The sequence below is a fragment of the Ursus maritimus genome, unplaced genomic scaffold (genome assembly GCF_017311325.1).
Source record: "Ursus maritimus isolate PB19 unplaced genomic scaffold, ASM1731132v1 scaffold_21, whole genome shotgun sequence".
In the NCBI taxonomy this organism is placed as follows: domain Eukaryota; kingdom Metazoa; phylum Chordata; class Mammalia; order Carnivora; family Ursidae; genus Ursus; species Ursus maritimus.
In genome coordinates this window covers 5,709,841-5,729,849 of record NW_024424564.1, presented here as the reverse complement: position 1 = coordinate 5,729,849, position 20,009 = coordinate 5,709,841, and the positions used below count along the sequence as shown (strand labels likewise).

Here is a 20,009-nt window from a genome sequence, read left to right as displayed (position 1 = left end):
TACATGTACTAATTAATTTCATCCCACCATGAAGCCCTATTTTATAACTGCATTGTAGACTAGAAGAAGAAATTTAAGCTTGATTTAAGCTATGGCAGATCTCTTTTCAATTTAATCATCTCAGTATTTTGTAGTATTTAAGAAAATTTATTACTACAAATAAATGAGAAAAATTAATTTTCCATAATAGTCCCAAGCATCTCAATCATATAAAACTCAACTAGCCATCATACAAGATAGTATGAGTTCTGCAGCAGAATGAGACAAATACATGCAAACATTTGATAGACCTCTCCACTGCAATGTTCTACCTTAAACTAAGTAAGTCCATTTTGCTCTTCTTTCAGTATTTACTACTTAGTTAATAATACCATCATTCATTAACCTGCCTAAATTAGAAATATGGGAGTCATTCCTTATTCTATTTCCTATATCACCCTTCACACCCATAATCAATCTGCTAAGTAGCTCAAATCATCATTCTTCCTCTCTATTTCTAGAGAACACTGCAGGTTCTCTCATTTCCCATCCACCCCTCCATGATGCTGCCACAGTGATATATCTGAAATGCACATCAGATCACACCGTTACTCTGCTTAAAACTCCTAAAATGCCTCTCAAATGTACTGAAGATAAATCCAAACAGTTTATAAAAGTATATAAGGTCCTTCATAATTTTGGCTCTGCCCTCCTCCAGGGACATAGGCCCCTACCACTGGAATCCTATTCTTTTGTGGCATAACAGACTATATCATTAGGATTCTACTTACAGAGCTTGTTCCTTTTCCCTGAGATTCTACTTTTAGAGCAAGAGCTATTTACCTGTATAATCAGAGTAACTAGCAAGCATAGTACTTAGAATATACTACGTACAAAATAAATGAACAAATTTTTAAAAGTCTCTTAAAAGCAACTTCTTATATTTCCCAACATATGCTGAGAATCAAGTCCTAAGTGTTAATTTACATCTTACCAATGCTTATTTTAATAATACAAAACCCAATCTTTGGATGTGTTACAAAATTTGTTAGCTTGGTGCATTTGCCCTATAAACAACCCTGTAGTCTTGTACAAATGTCAAATGTCAAGTAAACAGCAATTTTTCTATCCTTCCAAAACAACGGTGAGCCCTGATAATTCACTAAAGTCACTGGGGGTAGGATTAAGAAAAACAATTCTAGATCTTAGCCAGGAAGGGCATACATAAAAAATTACCACTTCTGCAAAATTTTAGGATGAAGTCCCTCTTTATTACTTTTTGGATGTTAATTTTAAACACTTACCCTTGATCATTTCTGATTGCTCCCATGACTCCAAGCACTAATGGCCATCCAGGCCCAAGACTGTCTCCCTGACTCTGAAGAATCTGCAACACACATTCTAATTGCTTGAGTCGGATATCTGGATGGTTAATACTGGACATCTCCTTTAATGGGTTCAGTAAAAGCAATTGCAGCCTCTGAAAAGAGGGCAGGAAACTAATTAGGAAGAGAGGCTCAAAAAGACAAGGCTTTACTGTTGCTTTTTAAATTTAAATTCACCTCCACTCAGACTATAATAGTATTAGAAACTTTTCTAAAACTAAAACAAACACTGAATATGATTCTCTAACTGTTATCACCAGAGGTTTATTTTGTCCTCTTTTTTTAAAATAAGAGAAAATAAAAACCAGTCTTCAACATGTCAAGATTTTGGATTAAATGGAGAGTGATCCTACATCAAAAGACACTAATTAAAGACCCCAAGCAAAAAATAATTAAAAACTTTCTTTAAAAAAAAGATACTAATTAAAGACCCATATGAAAGTAATCTCACTAAAGAAAATATATCTATTTATATCTAGCTATATTTGGAGAGAGGAAAACAATCCCCAATTTCTAAAATCAACTTTCATTTACTCTGTTAATATATATCATGAGTATTTAAATTTAAAATTCTTAATACTCCTAAAAATTAAGTATGGTAGACATTAACAAAGATGGTATAAAACTACTGGAAACCATTGGAGTTAAAAAAAAAAAAAGGCACTCTGTTCTGGTCCTTTCAGTATCTGAAAGCACTTGCTTCATTTTTAACTTTTTTCTCTTCAAGGACTCACTTATTTGGTTTGCTGACTGAAAAAACATTTTAGCTTTCACTATGTGCCAGGTATTAAGCTGAACGTTAAGGATATGGAGCAGGGTTTTCTTTTCAAAAAACTTAGAGGAAAAGATATGAAATCACTAAAATTCTGTAAGAACTAATTCATTAAATTCTATAAGAACATATATCTTTTCTGTCTTCTTTATCATTCTATGCCAAGAGCTAATACACTAGTTGGCACATCGTACATACTCAGTAAGTAATACAATTACAATACAGTAAGATAATGAAGGCAATGGAAATGCCTACTAAATGCCTCATTCCTACTCAATCTTCCAACAATATAACTGGTGGACTTTTAAAAAACTGTGTAAGATATAGGTGAATGGTTACAGAAGTCAGGACAAGGGACTCAAAAATAAACTCTGGAAGAATAAAATAACTTTTAAAAGTATTTTAAAAATAAAAGTCTATTTTATTGTAGTTGTCTCTTCGACCACTTGTTTTCTCCCCATGTAAGGATAATTAGAGAAAAAAGTACAGACAGTTAAGGACCAAAGCAAGGAGGCTAATAAAGTAGGGTGTCAAATAAAGCTTCAGCAGTGTATGAAGAAGAAAATTCCACGCTGGGAAACTAGTTCTAGGTAATTTAGTAGCTTTAATTCCATATCATTCACAAGAAAGTTGCTACAATTTTTAATAAAGATAATCCTAAAAATCCAGACATATCAACCTTCTATAAGATATCCATGGCCTACATATAAAATAGAATATTAGGCAACAAAACCCATTCTCAGAATATCATCCGTTTGATAAATTAAGAAAAAATTACATATGGGAGAGGATGATTTTATATTAAGAATTACTTAAATTTTTTTTTTTACCTGGTTTTGTGAAAGTGGAGGATCATGGTTAAATGTTAATCCTGCTTTAATAAGTGAAGTTAAAGCTTCTGCTCCCCATTCTCTCATTCGAGAGTTTGGATGCTGGCAAACCTGAAGATGAAACATTGAACAAAAATTAAATATTTAATTTGTATACTTAAGCTATGTATCATATCACACATCAATTTGAGAAAAGAAAAATTAAAACATTACATTTTCTGTTCTTTCACACTTTTTTTTTTTTTTAAGATTTTATTTATTTATTTGAGAGAGAGAGAGAAAAGACAGAGCCCAAGCAGTGGGAAGGGCAGAGGGAGAGGGAGAAGCAGGCTCCCTGCTAAGCAGGGAGCTCAATGCGGGGAGCTTGATCCCAGGGCCCTGGGATCATGACCTGAGCCGAAGGCAGACACTTAACCGATTGAGTCACCCAGGCACCCCTGTTCTTTCACATTTTAAAAATTACATCAAATGTTCATCAATAAGGGCTGAATGAAAAATTACATCTAAAACGTAAGTTAGCTTACCTTCTGTATAAGGGGCAAAGGAAGCAATAGAGAGACACAAGATAAAAGATGAAACTAAACAAGTCAGAGAAACAAAAGGTTGTCATAAAAGTAAACTGTGTCATCAGAGTAAACAAAAGCAGCAAGTTGACACCAAGGTTCCTAATTTAGGCCTATCCTCATAATCAAATACTGTGTTAAAATCTTCAAAACTTATTTTTGTGCTATTTGGTGGGAGGGTCCATGAAAAAGAAATCTGCATATATCCTTTAATAATTCATAAAAGTAATCCCAATAAAATGGAAAAAAAATAAAGAAAAGGACAAGCACATTTGTTCTTCTTATTAAGAATAATACCTTTCCCAGCTTACTCAAATAATACAAAATGATCCTGGTAACCTAAACCTAAAGTACACATAAACATGTATACTGACAGAAGCAGCTGTTACTAAGAAGTAGCTAATTATTACCAATCATTCCAACCTGGACACAAGAGTATACAAATTCAGATGAAATTCCCTGGTACTATCTACAATTAGTGATATCAAACAGGCTTTTTCCCTTTGCAGAAGAGCTATCTCAGAATCACAGGAGAGGCTGTAAAGACACGGTGTTTACTACTAACTCTCAGCCCCAACTGCCTTGAAGTTTCAGAACTCACTGAAACTGAGGTTGATCAAGAGACTGCATAACGAAAGAAAGAGGTCCCAAACTAACAGCTGCAGGAGCCTTCAGAGATTGCATTGGTGTTATCACCCATTGCCAGCCCAAAAAACCAACCTATTTCTTCACCAAAGCACTTATTGTAAAACTTTAGTCCTTGATAAATTATACAGATATAAGTACAAGGGAAAGAATGGCAATGCTGATTTTTCATAAGGTTATCCAGAATCACTAGTTCAATGTGTATGTCCTTATTCTTCGTAAAAAGTAAACACTGTATTTAAGAAAAAGAAGTTACCTCAAGTAGATGGCCAGTTAGAGGTCTCCAAAGAATTTCTATTCGGTGCATGTTAACTAGACCCGTTTCTAACAATTTGGCAACAGCAAAAAGAGATGGTTCCTAGAGAGAAAACATATTGCATTTTGCTATTATAAGAATTTTTATTACCTCAAATGCAAACAAAACTGACAATACTCTGAAAAGCATGACTACAATTAATATCTAATTAGTATAAAGTTAGCACCGATTTTAACAGAACCTCAGTTATCATGAGACAAGCCTTTCTGCCCACCCTCAAGTATCCAGAAGAGCTTCTAATTGGAAAATTTGGTTAGGAAGAGAATGGTTTCATGAGGGAAAAATGAAAAATTCAAAACTTATTACAGACACACAGAATGGCTAGTCTTCTGACCAGAAGGAAAGATGCATTCTGCCACAGACTAAACTGTGTCCCCTTAAAATTCCTATGTTGAAACCTTAACCCCGAAGCTGATGGTATCTGGAGATAAGGCTTATGAGGGGTAATTAGGTTAAATGAGGTCATAAGGGTGAAACTCTGGTAGGACAGGATTAGTGTCTCAAAAGAAGAGACACCTGAGAACCTGCTAGTATGCTCTTGAGCACTCCTCCCCCACCACATGAGGACACACTGAGAAGGCAGCTATCTTTCAAGCCAGGAAGACAGCCCTCACTAGACCCACCATGCTGGCATCTAGATTTCAGACGTGCAGCCTCCAGAATCATGAAAAAATACATTTCTGTGGTTTAAACCACCCAGTCCGTGATAATTTGTTATGGCAGCCCAGGCTAATATATATTCTTATTAGTGTAGTCTTCAAATGTCCAGGTTTTATGTGTGAATGTCAGGAAGTATGAAAAAAGCAGAAAGAAGACAACAGAAAGCAGGGGAAAGAAGTATGAAGTCAGGAATACGGCAGATATCACAGCTGTCAGTTTAGACACTAACGGAAAAGTAGCAGAAATAGAAGACAAACCCCTCTCCTCAGTTGCTGGCATTTCACCAACCAGAAAAGGAACCAGTATTGTTTTGAGACAAATATGGTCAGGCTGATCCTTCCTGCATGTACTAATGCTGTGGGTACCTTAAAAATCTGTGTGGTAGAAAAATGTATCATTGTAAAAACAGCAGGATACCTGTGAACTGCCTCTAACTGCCTAGGATTTCATTTTAACTCTACCATTTAATAGCTATGTAACACTGAGTAAGTTACTACTTCTACTAAATTTTTTTAATCTATGAAATGGAGATAAAAATATACAGAAACAACCATATGTTAGAAAGTATCTGGCATATAGTTAAGTCCCCATAAATGTTGCCTAGTATTACTTCCTCCTCTTCCTTCTGCTTATTGTCACCAGGATGTACACAGGAATCATGTGGCATCTGAAAGACTGTACAGATGTCCATGCCTCATAACCAAAAATTCTTATTCAGGAAGCCTAGAATGTGGTCCTGGCATTTATATTTTTAAAAAAATCAACACCAGACTTTTTAAAGATTTTATTTATTTGAGGGGAGCAAGAGAGCAAGAAAGAAGGAGAGAAAGAGCACACAAGCAGGGGCAGAGGGAGAGGGAGAAGCAGACTCCCCTGCTGAGCAGGGAGCCTGATGCAGGGCTTGATTCCAGGACTCTGGAATCATGACCTGAGCCAAAGGCAGATGCATAATCGAAAAAACTCTACAGCAGACTTTGATGCACACAAAAGTTAGAGCCACTAGTGACGTGGTTAAGAATAAAGCTCTAGAATGATACGCATGTGGGTTCAAATCCAAGCTCTAACATTTACCAAATAGGCGATCCCAGGCAGATTAGTTAAGCTCTCTATTTTCATATTTCATCTGTAAAAAAGATACTACCACCAAACCTCACTGAGTTGTTTTAAATGATTAAATAAAAAAATGTAAGTGCCTGACATACAGTAAACTATGAACAGCTGCTTTTTTATTTTTGTTGTTGTTATACTGAGCTTGGTAATATGCACAAGTACCATCAACCCCACCTTTTTGTAGGGAAGAATTTGCAAACTTTACCATAAGCTACTTCCTCAACACATTAGCACAAATTTCTGAAATGAGGACCAAAAATGAGATGACTGGTCACTTTACAGCCACAATTAAGGGCACTGATACATACATCTTTAATCCCTAGAATATTTAACTCATTCAGAAGAGTTGACATTGATACAGCATTTTTTAACAATAAGAAAATTACATAAGTGTCTACTTATTTCAACATCAGCATACTTTACAGTAATTTTTATAGAAAGCATAACTGAATAATAAACTGTTTTATGCTTCCATTTAAAAATTTTTTAAACTTGAATATTTTTATAAACTTTTATTTCGGTTCCACATATACCACTAAACTTTACAAAATTAAATCCAATAATAGAGAAATGAGAACCCATTCTCAAGAACATAATCTCCATTCCAATGCATCCCTATTCTCAATAATTGTTCCCTCTAAGTCTACCTGAAATATCACATCTGCTCCTACCACTCTCTTGAAATTGTATTCTTCCAGGTTAACTATAAACTAATAATAACCAAATTTCCTATTTCTTCTCAATTCTCATTGTTCTTGAGTTCTTGTAACATTTTTCTCTTTTGATTTCCACAAACCTGAATTGTACCATTCCTTCAATATCCAACTCCAATCACAAACTAATTCATCTTGATTAATCTTAATTCTTTTAGGAGAAATATGCACTAAAAACATCTTCCATAACAGGACACTAAGGATTCAGAAAATAAGCCTCACATCACTTAATATCTATGACTTTATTTAAACTTTTATACCACTTTACCACTTAACCATGAGCCAAACAGTTTAATGCTGTTTGAAAGTAAAAATCTTCTATTTCCTTTGTATTTCCTAGCATAGTATCATGTACATAGTAAACATACTGTGGTTACTGAGTGAATACATAACTTCTCAAGATATTACCAAGGAAACTTGCTCAGATTTCATTAAGGTACTCTATTAAAAATATATTTGTTAAGAATTAATCTTAAAAATGTAGGATTATTAAAGATATCAAGAAATTGATTACTTCACTATATTTTGTATTATTTTTGCCTTAATTTGGAGTAAACTATAATACATATTTTCAAACACCTGCATGTTTAGGTAATTCTCTAGCTATGTGCTATAATATACAAAACTTCTCCCTAATAAGACCTTATTAGTTAATCTTTAAATCAGTCTTACAGATGACAATCCACAGTATAAAGAATTATAATTTAGGTCTAGGCAAACAACATAATTTTGGATCTTACAGGTATATGTTAAATAAGTTATAAAGCTGCATTCTCTGCTTTTTAATCGTGTTCTGGGTATCTTCACTTATTTGTAAATGGTCACACTATACTTATTTTAAAACACAGAAAGCATTTTATTTTATTTTTTAAGATTTTATTCATTTATTTGAGAGAAAGATGGAGAGAATGAGAACACGAGCAGGGTGAGGGGCAGAGGGAGAAGCAGACTCCCCGCTGAGTAGGGAGCCCACTGTGGGACTCCATCCTGGGACTCCAGGATCATGACCTGAGCCAAAGGCAGATGCTCAACCGACTGAGCCACCCAGTGCCCCAACATTTTAAATAATTTCTAAAATATAAATAAGTTCATATATTCCTGTGCTTACCAAGTATAACAGAAAATGGTATTTTGAATACAGAAAGAAATGTCCTTGAATGTCAATATTCAAAAGTATTGCTCTATTCATTCAGTCAAATGAGAAAAGCAAAAATTAAATTTTCAAGGTAGGGAGAATCATTACCTTTAGAAAGAAATGATTAGCTCCTTATTTTCCATCCCAATGAAGGCAAGAGAAACTGAGACATATATATTTTGCTTGATTTAAATCTTGTATTGCCCCAATCATAAATTGTAATTACAAATATTATTGTGACATTTTATGGAAACGTGGTATTGCCTTTATTCTTTATCAAAATGTTTCTTAAAATACTCAGTACCCAAGAGAAACAGACACAGTTTAAAATTATAATATGTATTAGACATATCACAAACCACATCATGTCTTCTTCACTCCCCCTTCAACAAATAGCAACCCTGAATGGTAAAAGCTCAACAGAGCTGACATAGCCTGCAAGGTAAGCATTAGTCCCTCTACTAAAATACTAAGATCATAATGAGTGTACACCTTATTTAACTCAATAATGTACCATATTTAAAACAGAAAGATAGAATATCACACCTTATTATTTCCATAGGCCATATCCATTGCTTCTAGGGATAAGGAGCAAAGTGCATTTATTAAATGATGCAATGATACGTCATCAAGATACCTATAATGAAAATGAAGAAATAAAACATTCTGATCTAAAATATACACTAATAATATTTCTATCAATTTTTAAAACTGATTCTTACTGTGAGCTTTCAAACAATCTTGAAAGTATATTGGAAATCACTGGTAAATCTGTCATCACTGCTGTTGTTAGAACCTAAGAAAAGAATACAATTAAATGTAACGTACGAACATTTCAGGAGGCACAAATTGAGTAAAACTAAATAGAGCTTACTGTACTGGGTCCTTCTACAGCTCTCCCAGGTTTCAAGGCACCACCACTACTAGGCTTTAATCCCAGAATCCACACAAGATGCTGTAAAATTAAAGGAAAAAAATAAAGAAATTTATAAAATTATAAAAATTCTAATAACTAAAATTAAAAATCAGTAGTGACTAAAATTAAAGTCAGAAAAAGGTTTCCAATAACCAAATTTAAGTTAGTAATCACTATTCATATAAAATACTTCTTACACCAAGCATAGGATGTAGAACTTAGGCCATTAAGAGAAGCATTCCATCACTTGTAAAATACAAGCCATGCCTTTCTTCCTTTCTAACTTTTCTTTCTTCAAACTTACTGCCTATTCTTTAGGCCCACCCAGAGCACCAATAGGTATTGCTTAATTTAATTGTCGGCACTTAGCTATAAAAACAACACTGACCTCTGACACAGAGCCTACAACATACCTGTAGAGTTGCCAGGACAAGTTGCCATGATGTTCCAAGAACAGCTCCATGGCAGTGTGCCAAGTTAAGTAAAGTCCTCATACACTGGATATTTTTGGAAGTGAGCTATATATATTTTTAAAAAGATACATTTGTAAGAACTGTTATACATTCTTGTAAAGCAGCATTATCATATTCAAATATTTTTTGAAATAAAAAAATAAAAATATTAAGTAAATGAGTTTGGATGGTTTTGTATAGAACAAATTAATTTGCTTCAAAGTTGTGTTATCATATATATACATATATTAGAATGTCTCATAAGAGATTCCAGATGGGGAAGGTTAAGTAAGGAGTTTTAACAAATAATATAAAAGCTTACAGAATTGACTTTACTTTACCTTTAACAAATGATATAAAAGCTTACAGATTTTACTTTTTTTAAACCAAAGCGTTTAAAGAGGTATAGATAAATGGGCATCATGTCATATTGGTTTACATCATGATTTTGAAAATCAACCTGCAAACAAATATTAAGAAACACTGCATAAAGGACAGTTTGACATTGGCCTGGAGTCACAAGGGCTGCGTTCATGTCATGGAACTACCATAGCCTTAGTCAAATTAACCTCTCTACCCATCATTTCATTTCTTTAGAATGTAAAGAGCTGAGGGCATTAAATCAAGTAGGACAAAATTCAAGAAATATTAGTTGCCATCATTATCATCATTATTATCATCATGGAGAATATATTTCTTTTAATTTGGTCCTTACTACTGGTAATTCACTGGAAAATAATGTTTTAAGAATACCACAAGAAGAAATGGCAGATCATGGTTTACACTTTCCTTTTTTTTCTGATTGCTTTGAATTAACATTTTGTAGAAATCAAATGTCCCAGAGTTGTTCTATATCAAAAGGAAGCCATGTAAACTATTTTTATCCTAATTACATTATTTCAGAATGTATCTGTAAGATATATATTATAGCCATGATCCTTGGTTGGAACTAAACTGCTGTAATAGTTACTATTAAAAAGATAATCGATTGAAATAAATTACTTTCCAGGGGAAAAAAAAGTTGTGTTATCATAACTGCTTATGATAGTGTCAACTGCTAATGTCTTCTAAAGGTATCAATCATCCAGGGGAAAAAAGTAAGTAACTATAATGATAAATTTGGCAAATACAAAAAGAAAGGTACAAAAGGTATGCTGGATAGTTAGTTGGTAACCAAGGTAAGAAAAGTGCTTTACCATTACTGTCCCCTGAGGCTGGACTGCCAGAGGCTGACCCACTGCCACAACTTGCTGGTGAGATTCACTTGATGGACTTATCATCATAACACTTTGGCCCTGAATGGAATATGCTAGAACACAAAGGAAAGCTTAAATAATTAAGATATACTTCTCATACTGCATTCAAAGTAATGTTATTATTTTATTTTGTTTTATATTATCTTTTTTATTCATTAGAGAGAGTGTGTATGTGCACAAGAGCAGGGGATGGGGGAGGCAGAGAGAGAGAAGGGAGAGAGAGAAGCAGACTCCCCACTGAGCATGGAGCCCAATGCAGGGCTCAATCCCAGGACCCTGAGATCACAAACTGAGCCGAAGGCAGATGTTAACCATCTGAGCCACCCAGGCACCCCAGTAATGTTGTGTTTTAAAACACTAATTTGATTAAACTAAGTTCAACTATGACACTTATGTAGTTATCTATTATCTATATGCAAACATTTTTAAAACTCAGGAGGTATAAAAACCAAGATGAGTTAAACAAATTTCAAGTAAATTAATTTTCTATATAACTTTTTAAAATTATAAAACATTGGCAGACTTTTTCACAAGCAAAACAGAATTAGGACACACTAAGTATTTTAACATGCATTCCCAGTAAACTTTTCTAGGTAGAGGCCAATTTTCAAGTTTTCAGTTTGAAAACTAAATATCATATTGAAACATATTTATATTACATGTAACAAACCTGAGTGTTTTCAAAGTATTCAACAAGGAAAAAAACTGAATGTTAATCTAAGTGGTTGCAAGCATTATTGTTCTACTAGTTCCGTTAAAAAAAATAAAAACCACGATTTCGACAGTATGATATAGTTTACAAAAGACTTCCAGATTTATTTTCTTCTATCTTCACAATTATTGTTTAAAATTGGTATTATTTTATTAACTCCTTACTTAACATTGGTATTTAAAACCCCCATTGTTTTAAAGAGACAGAAATAATTGTAGCTCTAGGTCATTAACTTCTCACTGAGGTCACAGAGTCAGTGAGTGAAACAGCAGAGGTATGAACTCAGAATTTCTACAATCTTTTCTCTATACCATGTCACTCCACTAGATGAAAAAAACTGTGAATAAGCTAAAGTCTTACATTTGCTGGAAAGTGTGGCTGCAGTGGTGGTATTCAGTACAGTAAGAGCATAATGGGGAGGCAGGGAACCTTTGCATATTGCAGTTATAAAGGCATCTCTTGAAGTTACAAGGCCCAGTCTTCCACAAAGAGCAGCCATAGTCAATTCAGCTTTTAAAATATTCTCGGTGGCAGCTTCATCTGTGCTGAAAAGATAAAGTATTTTATTTAATATGATTAATTTATGTTTAATTATACTGCAAACATGACATGGAATTAGGTATTCAGTGAAGTTGTAAGAAAATCTATACAAAAATATTATCAAAACCAATATACTTCAGAAGGGATTTTAGCTAATCAACATAATACCTGAAAATCTGAACTGGGTAAAAGCAATATATAATACATATATTCATTATTGAAGAAAATGGTAATGCACTCATTTAACTTAAATGTCAAGCATTTTAAAATCGGTAAATCCTGTCATTATGGAAAAAAAACCAGAGATTGATAATTATCATCACTGTAAAAGTAGCAATAAGGCTTGAAGTGAAAAAGGCATTCTTTACTTTAAGGACTGTATTTTCCATTAAAACATCATGACAACTATTCTGGTGGGGAGCAGGGCAAGAACAGGATGAAGGAGAGGGAGGTGGCAAAAAAAGAATAATGCTCAATATATATAAAAAACTAACATGGAGAAATACTTTTAGGACCAATTTAAGTCAATATTTAAAGTTTGTTTCTTATTAACTGACACATGCAATAAAAAAATTATAAAGACTTAATACCTGGCATCAAGGAGGAGTGAGAGAGCAGCAAGTAAACCACACCAGCAGGCATTCACCATTTCTTCCCAAACAGCTCTACTAACTTAAAGGACAAAAACATACAATGCTTCATGATCATTATAGATAGCACAATATTTGACAATACCTCATTCTAAAACCTTCCTAGTCATTTCACAATACATTACATATTCTATCAACTCAATTATTAAATATTAAAGCTCTAATATTTAAAATACATTTGAAAAAATGAAAACTTAAAAACCACACCAGTTTCAGAATTCAGGTCTCTAAAATAAGTTGTTTTAAAATATCAATGGTAGGATCTTTCAGTACACAAATCAACTGTTATCTGTGTATGTGTGTGTGTGTGTGTCTGTGTGTGTGTCTGTGTGTCTGTGTGTGTGTATGTGTAATACCAGTACCTATTCCCTTTCCCCTTCATTGGGCCAAACTTCTAGCCTCTGTGACCAGGTAGGACAAAGGCAGTGTAACAAGCTGTTCAGCCAGGAGATTGATTTCTATACACTAGGAATCGAGCAAATGAGTAAATCCACTGAATAAACTGGGACCAATTCTCACTTTTGGAGAAGGTAATTGCAAACACGGAAAGTTAAAAATAAGCCTTGTGGTACTGACCTGGAGAAACCTCATTTAGACATTTTTAGATAAACATTTTTAAAATGTAAAGAGATGTGTGCTTGTGTTTGTGTGTGCGTAGTAAGAAGCATACTAGTGCACATGTGTTAGTTTCTAAATACTAAACTAAAAGGAGTGAGGGCTCCTTAGAAAAATAACTGGGCTTGGCAAGAAAGATCCAAGATGAGCTGCGAATATTTTGTGTGAGATAGTGAGATAGTGCTCAGAAAACAGTGGCCAGGTTGAAAGGGGTCCCACTGGCCATATCAGGAACAATCTGAGTGTTAAACCAAATAATGATAATCATATTGTAACCTTTCAAATAAAATAGAAATCCAAGAATCCATATTAATATAAATAAGTAAATTTAAAAAAAAATAAATGGGAGAGAAGGGAAAGCTCTCTTTTACAGCAGAGGTCTCAAAATATTTCTTCACAAAAAGTTCATAATTAATCTTACACTGAAGAAACCAGCCAGACATCATATTAACCAAATGATAAAAATTAACATTACCAATAATGAGACATACTGATAATTGTATGCTCCTGCTATTTGATAGACTAAGTTTGACACAGCAATATTTCTATGGTAGCCCTAGCAAAAATGAGTAAGCTGAATCTAGTTGCAAGGAAAAAAAAGACAAACCTAAACTGACTAGCCTGTACTCTTCAAAAATGTCAAGGTCATATAAGATAAGAAAAAACCAAAGAAGTGTTCTAGATTTAAGGACAGTATAGCAACATCAAACTAAATTCCACATGTGATCCCAGAACATAAAAGACATCACCTGGGCAAATGGCAAAATTTGAATGAGGTCTGGGGTAAGATAATACTGGGTTGATGCTAAATTTATGATGGGATTGTACCGTAGTTATATTAGGAAACTGTCCTTATTTTTAAGAAAACACTAAAGTATTAAGTGGAAGTGGGGCATCATATCTGCAATTTATCCTCAAATAGTTCAGGAGAAAAGTACAATGACGTATGTGAGTAACACAAATAGGGTAGTGTTAACAACTGGGAAATCAGGGTGAAGGATATATGGGAACTTGAGTATTTCTGCAACTTTTCTGTAAATTTCAAATTATTTCAAAATAAAAATTAAAAATACAGACGTCAATATACCTATTTCCTTATCCATTTGGTCTGATGTTGACTGTAATTCTTGCTGTTCTGATGACTGTGTTGGTGAAGAAGCTGCTTCCGTAGTAGTCTGACATTCTGTTTCAACCTCTCCTAACTCTCCTTCGATCATACTAGTGATTCCACGTACAAGATCAAGCAAACAATGGAACGCCACAGACATAGCATAACCTTCTGGTATAGTTGGGGGCTCAACTTTGTCCAACATCTCAAGGCTGAAATTAAGAAAAAAATCAGAACACTAATTAAAAGCCAAGATGATGAAAATATATAAAAGTATTTGCAGTTCACAGAAATTAAGAGCAACAGGAGCAACAGAATAGAAAAAGTGAATGGACATTACTGAGTTTGTTTCATTTGGAAGAGGGATCCCTTCTCAGTATTCTAAGAAACTGATTAGAAAAATTAAGGCCTGACCACTGCCATAACTAATTATTTTAATAGTGTACTTTTTGGCTCTCCTCCTAAATGTGCCAATATTTTAATTGTTGGTATTAGAGAAATAAAGACTTATATATAAAATAGACTAAGACTAAATGGATTATAAAACTTCTCAAACTCTGACTCCAGTGCTTTCAAAGTAAGGTACTATAAAATCAAATCAATCCTATAAACGAAGATATTTTCACACTGAGAAAGTATTACTGTGAGATACCCAGCTTAGCTATCATCTCAGACACAATCTGCCAACGGGTAAGAATAATACTCAGAGCATCAATATGTCAAACTCAAATTTTAGAGGTTTCTACCCCATAGTTAGAACAAAGTTTTCAAAAGGAAAGATAACAAATCTTTTGTCTTAAATCACAGCAAATAAGGAGTTATGGTTTTAAATTCCTTAAAATTGAAAGCTGTCAAGATAATTCAATGGAAAAAGAACTGGTGGTACTGGAATAACTGGATATTCACCTCATACCACATACAAAAATTAACTCAAAATTAGTCAATGACCTAAATGTAAGAGCTAAACTAAAAACTCTTAGAAGAAAACATGGGCAAAAAATCTCATGACCTCACATTAGGTAGTGTGATTTATTAGATAGGATATCAAAAGCACAAGCAACAAAGGAAAAAACAGATAAACTGAATTCATCCACAGAATAGAAAATTTTTGCAAATCATGTATCTGATAAGGAACTAACGATCCAGAATATATAGAACACTGAGAACGAAATAATAAAAAGATAACCCAATTAAAAAGAAGCAAAGGATCTGAAAAGACATTTCTCCCAAGTTGATATATAAATAGGCAATAAGCACGTGAGTGATATACTCAATGCCATCAGTATTTAGAGAAATGCAAACTGAAATATGGTAAGATAACACTTAATGTCCACTAGGATGGCTATAATCAAAAGACTATAACAATAATCAAAAGACAGTAACAAGTACTGCTGAGGATATGGAGAAATTTGAACTCCCAAACGCTGTCAGTGGGAATATAAAATGATACAGTTGGGAAAATAGTTTGGCAGTTCTTCACAAAGTTAAACATAGAGTAATATATGACTCAACAATTCTACTCCTAGGTATATATATATCCATGAGAAATGAAAACATATGTCTAAGCAAAAAGTTGTACATAAATGCTCACAGCAGCATTAAAGTGGAAGCAATCCAAATACCCATCAATTGATGGATAAACAAAATACAGTACATCCATACTGAATGTTATTTAGCCATAAAAAGAAATGAAGTTCTGACACATCCTACAACACAGATGAATCTTCAAAACATGCTGAGTCAAAGAAGCTTAAACAAAAGAGTATTTATTGTATGATTACATTTATATGAAATATCCAGAAAAGGCAAATCAGTAGAAATGCAAAACAGATCAGTGGTTGCTAGGGGAACGGGAAAGGGAGACTGGGAAATGACTAATAATGAGTATGGGTTTCTTTCTGGGATGATGAAAAAGTCCTTGAAGTAAAGGTGCTTATTGTTACATAGCTTCTGAATATAGTAAAACCATAAAATGTATACTGTGAAAGGCTGAGTTTTATGGTATGTGGATTACATCTCAAAAACAAAAGTGAAATCATTAAAGATTACAATAAGCTAATAAAAGAGATTTCCAACCTCAAATTCTAAAAGTTGCTGAATGATAATCAAGACTAAAGGTAGGTAATTTGTAAAGAAATGCAAAACTCAGAATAAACAATAACAACACCTATAAACAGCTATCATTTGTTGTGCAATAACTCCTGGCCTGGGACTCTAAGAGATTTTTTTAATGTACATTGTCTTGTTTAACTCCTCACAAACCCCCTAAGAGATAGAGATAGGATGAAACTAAGAACTAAAGTGATGGGTAGTAAGGAGGGCACGTATTGCATGGTGCACTGGGTGTTATACGCAACTAATGAATCATCGAACTTTGCATCAGAAACCAGTGATGTACTGTATGGTGACTAACATAATATAATAAAAAAACATTAAAAAAAAAAAGAACTAAAGTGACACAGTTATCCATCAACAGTTCTTAACACAAGTCTGACTCTAAAGCCTATCAATTTAACCCCTAGTATGTGCCAGCTCTGAGGATTTTAAAATTTAGGTAATCAATAAAAATATATTTATATTACTGATCAAAAAGATCTAAGCTCAAACAAGGAGGTAAAGTTTATGGGTTTAATCGTTGCCAAGCCACTGAGCCTTTTTGAGCCACACATTAAGCCTGTAAGCACTAAGCATTTTTTCAGACAAATCTCTATTCTCAAAGAACAAATGCTCTACTGAGAAAATGCATCTAAAACAAAGAAAATAATCCTAAATATCCCAAACTCTAATCCCCAAATGCTATGGTAAAGGCCTTAAGTGCTAGAATAGTTAAGAGAAAAAGGTGATTTATGCTTATTTTTATTTACACCACAACCTAAAACAATGCCCACACTTCCTTACCTCAATATTTCAGGGCTACTTTATTAGAACTGTACACAAATTCCAGTTTTAGATAAAATGTAACCCATTTATTTAAATATTTTTAAATTTAAGGTAAAGTTGCAAAACTGTCGCAAGCCCAACTTTGAAAGCAGCCATAGTGTAATTAATCAGAAAGAATACGTCAACAATACTTACGTCAAAACTACTTGTCTGTACATCACTTAAGTATTCAAATGATTATATACTTAAAAATCAATAAAAGAACAGAATATACAATGAAGATTTACATGTACACCTTCAAGTGAAATAATGTGCTTGATACTGAAAATAGTGAAAATAACTTGACAGTGAATCTCGCAACAAATGAATAAAAGATGCCCATTCAACAGGGAGGCTTCAATGGAAAAATACTAATCCATGTGCAAAAGAAAACCCAATATTTTCTGGCCATTTTTGATTTCAGAGGTGAGTAATCTCAGTGTGTATAGTACTAAACAAAACCAAAAACTATATGTTCCTTTAGAGATTTAGTCCTAACATTGCCTTCAAGTGAAATAATGCGCTGTACTCATAATCATATTATTTAGTAGCAGAACTAGTTAAAATCCAACTCTCTTAATTGGTAAGGATTAAATTATCAATAAACAATTGGTTTCAGACTTCCATTTTATTAATAAAAAAGTAATTTGTACAACTTTGCCAAGTATTTACTCTCTTGTCATTTATTTGTTTTAATTCTTCTTCCTTAGGCACACATCTTCACTCTCTCCCTGTAATTATGTATTTGCTCATCTTATTTCCTCAGAAATCATTCCTGTCCCCATCTTTATTTTGGTCACTCTTTATCCCTTTAATTTGTTTTTTCTTCAAAGAATTAACCATTACCCAAGGTGATATTATATGTTTATCTGAACATTTATTGATTACCTCACTCACTAAAATGTAAGTTTAAAAAGGGCAACTAATTCTACGTTGGGGTTTTTTCAATTTATAAAATGAGGTGAGGAAATGAATGAGATTATTGTCTCTTTCAGTGCTAGCAATCTGATTTCTTTTAAATTTGATACTCTAGTATACTTGAGTCACTAGCCTCTGTAGCAAGCAAAAGCTTATTATAAGACTAGGTAACTTTAATATCTTTTAAATGACTAAGAATAACAATGAATTTTAGTTAAATTCTATACTTTCATAATTTTAGGCAAAAAAAAGCTGCATAGCAAGATATCATGATTATACTATGCAGACTGACATACCATATAAATTTATCGTTTAAACTAGTCAGCAAGTAAGGATTGGGCACATGGATGAAGGGGAGTGGGAGACGCACCTCCAGTAATGGAATGAGTAAGTGACAGGAATAAAAGGCACAGCATAAGGAATACAGTCAACGATATTGTTACAGTGATGTAAAAGGACAGATGGCAGCTACACTTGTGGTGAACACAACATAATGTATAAACTTGTCAAATCACTATGTTGTATTGTATACCTGAAACTTATGTAATGTGTGTCAACTATACTCAAATTTAAACAAACAACAAACAAACTAGTCAGAGACTCTGCTTCACACTTTGAGTTCTGATTTACTGTCATCGGGATAGTGTTTTAATTATACACGCCAAGCATTCAAAATGTATTAGTTGCCTCACAGTAATACAGTAGTGTTAAATCCATGTAGGATTGATTGCTTTATGTCTGTAGCACTGTAGTTCACTCTGACTTAAGAAAAAATCAACAGCACACTGCCAAATATTTATTTGTTAAACTGAAATGGCTAATGAAAATAAAAATAACACATATGGAATCCATTAAACACTTTAAGTTAATTAAACTTGAGTGTGTTAAACTCTAAAAACGTAATTAGCTACACAGTTAAAATAACTTTTCTCACCTATAGAATCCTGAAAGGTAGACATATCACTACTCTCGTTTTATAGGTGAAGAAACTGAGATTTTAAAAAAGGTTAACTAATTTGCTGCTGGTAACTCAGTTAGTATTAGAAGACCTAAGTCTAAAGTCATAGGCTTAAATTAAAAAGCCATATACAACAGCTAAATAGGTTCTCAGATCAAGAAACCACATTTTGTTTCACAATACTGTTAACACATCAACAAATAGTACAAAAGAAAACAAACAAAATCCAATCCTACATAAAATTCTCAACATATGACGAGAGAAAATTAGTTCTAAATTTAGAATTACTAGGTTTAAAATATTCAAAATATGATACAGATACATTTTAGGATAAAATAATCCCAATGGCATCATTCATCACAAAATAAAGCTACTACTACTTACTAGGTGGCTTTTGCACTGCCTTGTACTGTAATAGTCAAGATAGGTATCCAAGTTCCTCTATATTCAAATGCTGGTAGCAAAGTAACACCTCCACCAATCCCCAACATTCCTGAGTTAGCTGGTGCTGAGACGGAGCCACCTGAGTTATTGTTTCCTGTTAGATAAGGGGAAGAAAGCAAAGATACCAATTTACTAGTTAATTGCAAATCCGTAATATACAAACATTTGGTTCAACTAAAAAAAAATTTGTTCTATAAGAATGGATACTACATGGGGTGCCTGGGTGGCGCAGTCGTTAAGCGTCTGCCTTCGGCTCAGGGCGTGATCCCAGCGTTCTGGGATCGAGCCCCACATATGGCTCCTCTGCTAGGAGCCTGCTTCTTCCTCTCCCGCTCCCCCTGCTTGTGTTCCCTCTCTCGCTGGCTGTCTCTGTCAAATAAATAAATAAAATCTTAAAAAAAAAAAAAAAAAAA

General features: G+C 33.6%; 1 protein-coding gene across 2 annotated transcripts in view; it reads right to left on the bottom strand.

Moving 5' to 3' along the window:
• Positions 1-20,009, bottom strand: part of MON2 (MON2 homolog, regulator of endosome-to-Golgi trafficking) — a 97,404-nt gene that overhangs the window by 35,243 nt on the left and 42,152 nt on the right. For both annotated transcript variants that reach the window (XM_008684231.2, XM_008684237.2), the window contains exons 11-22: positions 19,537-19,690; positions 14,337-14,569; positions 12,575-12,656; positions 11,805-11,989; positions 10,673-10,785; positions 9,438-9,542; positions 8,983-9,063; positions 8,831-8,904; positions 8,655-8,745; positions 4,431-4,532; positions 2,967-3,077; positions 1,284-1,459 (exon numbers count right to left, since the gene is read on the bottom strand). In XM_008684231.2, coding sequence (XP_008682453.1) covers positions 1,284-1,459; positions 2,967-3,077; positions 4,431-4,532; positions 8,655-8,745; positions 8,831-8,904; positions 8,983-9,063; positions 9,438-9,542; positions 10,673-10,785; positions 11,805-11,989; positions 12,575-12,656; positions 14,337-14,569; positions 19,537-19,690 — 1,507 coding nt within the window. The remainder of the gene's footprint in view (positions 1-1,283; positions 1,460-2,966; positions 3,078-4,430; positions 4,533-8,654; positions 8,746-8,830; positions 8,905-8,982; positions 9,064-9,437; positions 9,543-10,672; positions 10,786-11,804; positions 11,990-12,574; positions 12,657-14,336; positions 14,570-19,536; positions 19,691-20,009) is intronic.